The 4,422-nt window shown below is 44.6% G+C and overlaps 1 protein-coding gene across 1 annotated transcript; it reads left to right on the top strand.

Annotated features, from left to right (window-relative positions):
* Positions 1 to 3,225: 3,225 nt before the first annotated feature.
* On the top strand, positions 3,226 to 3,840 carry LOC106819924 (monocarboxylate transporter 4-like). The gene has a single exon (XM_014824493.1). It carries the CDS (start codon positions 3,226 to 3,228, stop codon positions 3,838 to 3,840), a length of 615 nt encoding a protein of 204 aa, XP_014679979.1.
* The last annotated feature ends 582 nt before the right edge of the window (positions 3,841 to 4,422 follow it).

Here is a 4,422-nt window from a genome sequence, read left to right as displayed (position 1 = left end):
CAGCCATCCCATTCTCTTGTGGTGTGTATGGGTTGGTCGTTTTGTGAGTAAATGCCCACGACTTAGCAAACTGACGGAATTCGTGAGAGGTATATTGCGGCCCATTATCCGTTATTATTACATCTGGAATACCGAAAGCCGTAAACATAGCTTTCATTCTTGTAATTACCGCAGAGCTGGTCAGACTTGTCAGCCTCTTCACTTCGACGCAACGAGAGTAATAGTCTACCACTACCAGAAATGTCTGCTTGTTGAATTCCAGTAGATCCGTCCCCAACTGCTGCTATGGCCGCCAACTCTATTGGCTGCAGGGGTTGTTCTCGCTGTGATGTCTGCTCTGTCAACACTCCACACATTGATCGACCATGTTTTTAATGTCGTTGCTCATGTTCGGCCACCATATGGCTGTCCTGACTCTTTCACGGCACTTCGAGACGCATTGGTGTGATTCATGTAGTCGTTCTAAAGCATCCTGCCTCATTGCTCTAAGCAGAACTATTCTACTCTGTAAAACAACTATTCCATTTGTCACCGATAGCTCTGAGCGTACATGGAAATAGTTTTTTCAAATAGTACATAGAAAAACTTTTCGTGCGGTGGTGACACACAGTGGTGTTACACCTCCTGCCAAACTGATCTTGACTGGTTCGGTCTTCAAAAGACCAATATCTGAGTTGAACTGACTCCAGATTTTATCTACATGGGTAACTAGGCCCATTTTCTTTGCCACTCCGCGGGCTAGCAGGCTGACTGGTCCTGTTCCATCTATCACGACTACGCGAAATGTATAGCCTTTCCCCTTGTGATTGATGACAGCTGTAAATGCACCTAGAACCGTGAGCTGGCCCCCAGGACTGTTGAGCTTGACCTTGTTGTGCATCAGGTGTGGGCGACTTTTCAATGATCGCCAGATGGTGTGTGAAATTACTGTTACGTCAGCTCCCGTGTCTATTTTAAATTTTACAGTTGAGCCGCATATGTTCAGTGGTACATACCACGCTTCTTCCTCATGGCAATCAATTGTTCCAAGGAAGAATGATTCCTCCCCCTCGGATGTATCCTGAGATGTCACTGCGTCCGTTGCCCCATTTGAATTTTCATCTCGATGTTTACCACTGCGGCACACCGAAGAGAAATGTCTAAGCTTATTGCATGACCTACAGATCTGTCCACTAGCAGGGCATTTACCACCCCGTGGGTGACAGTCGTAACCACAACGGTTGCATTTCTGTTTTGTTTTGTGGCTGCTGACATCTTTCTTCCACTTTGGTCTATGTTCTCTTTGTTTGAACTTCGCCTATCTAACCTCCTGGTGGGAAGCTTGTTGCTGGACCATCTGTAATTTTACCTGTTCATGCTGGCGTGCCACTGCTGAAGCTTTATCTAGGGTCAAATTTGGCATCAGCTGCAGTTTTTGCTTCACTGCTCGGTCTAGGAGTCCCACGACAAACCTGTCACGTACTTGGTCTTCTGGATCCTTGTACTCGCAATTCTCCACCATTGCTTGAAGGTCCCTTAGAAATTGCTCCACTGTCTCCTCCCTACTTTGGACCCTCTCTTGTGAGAGGCCCCAGCAAATTGCAACGCGCAACACAGTGACCGGACAACTGCTCGAGGACCCTGACCTCCTTATTCTCTGGCAAAACAAATAAAGTAAAAAAAAAAATGTATTGGTTGAACGTGTCTACTATGTTCTCATATAGCATGGAGGGCCTATACGCGCTTAGCAATTTCATAGCGTCACTGTAGTACCCCAGCTAGAGAGATGACATTAATTTTATACAGATACAATTACTGTTGGTTTGCGAAACGTTATTTATGAGTTTTTGGATCTGAGCCGTAAATGTTTTATAGTTCATCTCGCCAGAAGGGCGCTTTGACCGCCGTGGTGTGTGAAGTTGTTTTTATGTTGAAAGTTGTGTTTGATTTGAGAGATCACGGGTGCGATAGATTCCGGGTTGTTTTGATGTCTGAGGAGCTAAGTTTTATATCGTATATTTATACTAGCCACAAATATAAAATATTTTATAGGCTAGTTAACCTGCCAAAGAAATTTTTTTGTAATCAGGTGACTAAGCCGGTAAAACACGCGAAAATCTCAGCACAGGGCGGTAAGCGTGCTTTTAACCCAGGCGCCAGGCGCTGTGAACGTGTGTAATATTGTCAATGACAATCTTGTAAACGAACCAGACGAGTGTGACACCACAGACTGTTTGTTTATCTGGCGTGTCCTATATAATATGTACTATAATTGCCAAACAATACCATAATTTGCATATTTTTTTTAAATTTCAAAAGGCCTAGCCTTTACTCATTCACATACCAAAAATGAGCTAAAATCCCGTAGAACCTGAACTGACTAATTGGGCAATTGCCCATTTTTGCCCAAAAAATTGCCGTCGTTCGAAAGTACGTCGACTGGCGTGCTCCAAGTATAGGACGTTCATTGTGGAGCATAGCAGTAACACTATACCCAAGTTCAAACATGCTGGGTCAAACGGTTCCTGAGTTACTCTTGCCCCGAGGCAAATGTTGACGGATCGGACGACGGACGGACGACGAAGCGAGACGGACGACGACCTGGCCAATAGCTCATGCTTGACCGATCTCAAGGTGAGCTAAAAACTGCATAGTTTGAATTATTGTGCTGAACAGTTTTACTCGCTTAATGAAATATGTATGAGACGTCCTTCTTTGTTTATATATATCAAACTAAATGGCAAAAGAGAACGTTAATGGTGAATAGAAAATTAACAATAAAGAGTCTTTACGCTGACATAATGAGACACTGTTTTGCTAACATTTCAGCGCCTCTAGCAACTGTTCATATGGCCAGTCGGATTCCGATACAAAGAACTGTCTATTGCCAGCGTTGTGGTCGCTGTCATTTGCCTGTGGCAGGCTGGTGGCTTCCTCCCGCCTAATATTTCTACTTTGATCGTCCTGTGTGGAGCCATATCAGGGTACTCTCTAAGCTTCTCTAGTTCGTTCTTAAAGAACGTGGTGAAATAATTTGAATATGAAACATTCATATTGCTATGTGTTTGTGTATTTCAACGCGCATATTTTGTTCCAGGAGCTTGTGGCGGGATTAACTATGTGGCTGGTATTGCTATAATCGGGAGAGTACTTTCGATAGATGGCAAGGAATGGCATTCGCAATTGCGTTAACTGGTGTTGGAATAGCTCCTCTGATTCTTGCACCTCTCCAGCAATACCTCATCGATGTGTAACGTGGAGAGAGCTCTGTTCATCAGTGCCGGAGTGCTGCTGAATGGCTGTGTAGTCGGAGCCATCATGAGGGACCCACCAACTGATCAACCAACCATGTCTGCTAAGGAACTATTACAGTCTTCCTATGATCTAAGTCAGCTGAAAGATGTCAGCTATTTAATCTTCTGCCTGTTCAACATTATGTGGGGATTTGGCATCAGTGCAGGGACTGTGTTGCTATACGATCATTTGGAAAGTCAGGGTTACACCCCAGAGCGTGCTTCGTGGTCGTTTACAATGTGGGGAATTCTGAACATCTGTGGAAAGTTGTTCACTGGCTTTCTAGTTCACACGAAGCTAGTGGCACAGTGCAGTGTTCATGTGTTATACATAACACAGGCCATGGCAGGAACGTCTCTTGTTCTCCTTGGCTTACCAGGACAAGCTCATATTCACTATGACAGCATGCTAAGTGTTTACGGATTTTTCTTCGGGACGGTGGCAGCGGCATGGCCCACAGTCTGTGTTGACCTGTTTGGTCAGAAGAAGCTCATGACTACAATGGGATCGCTTTACTTATCCATGGTGCCGGATATACGTTTGGAGCGCCTGTCGGCGGTGTGTTGATATAATGATACATACATCGTACATAATGCGTATATGCTCTCATATATATATATATATATATATATATTATAGTATATATATATATATATTATAAGAGAGAAGAGAGAGAGAGAGAAGAGAAAGCAGAGCAGAGAGAGAGAGAAGGAGAGAGCAGAGAGAGAGAGGGAGAGAGAGAGACAGAGCGAGTAGAAAGACGAGAGAGAGAGAGCGAGAGAAGAGGAGAGAGAGGACGAGAGAGGGAGAGAGAGAGAGAGAGAGAGAGAGCAGAGAGAGAGAGAGAGAGAGTAGAGCGAGAAGCGTCAGATGCATTGCTGGTGCTACAGTAATTTAAATTATTTACAATATGATTTTGGACACCATGGGTAACACGAACGGCCTACAATGTTGCCTTCCAGGATCGCCTACAACGGACGGTTGTTTCCAAACAATCCGCCTACGTCGCAGCATATTACATGGCCGGATGTGTGAGTTGTCATTTCACAGTCCTGTTCTGACTGCGTCTGCCTACCATTCGCGGAGATCTACCGTAGAGAAAGGAAAGATGCCAGACCATACGTCACCGTGACGTCAGATTAAATGTCA

This window comes from Priapulus caudatus, unplaced genomic scaffold (assembly GCF_000485595.1).
Source record: "Priapulus caudatus unplaced genomic scaffold, Priapulus_caudatus-5.0.1 Scaffold5154, whole genome shotgun sequence".
Classification (NCBI taxonomy): Eukaryota; Metazoa; Priapulida; class Priapulimorpha; order Priapulimorphida; family Priapulidae; genus Priapulus; species Priapulus caudatus.
This window is presented reverse-complemented; position numbering and strand designations above follow the sequence as displayed.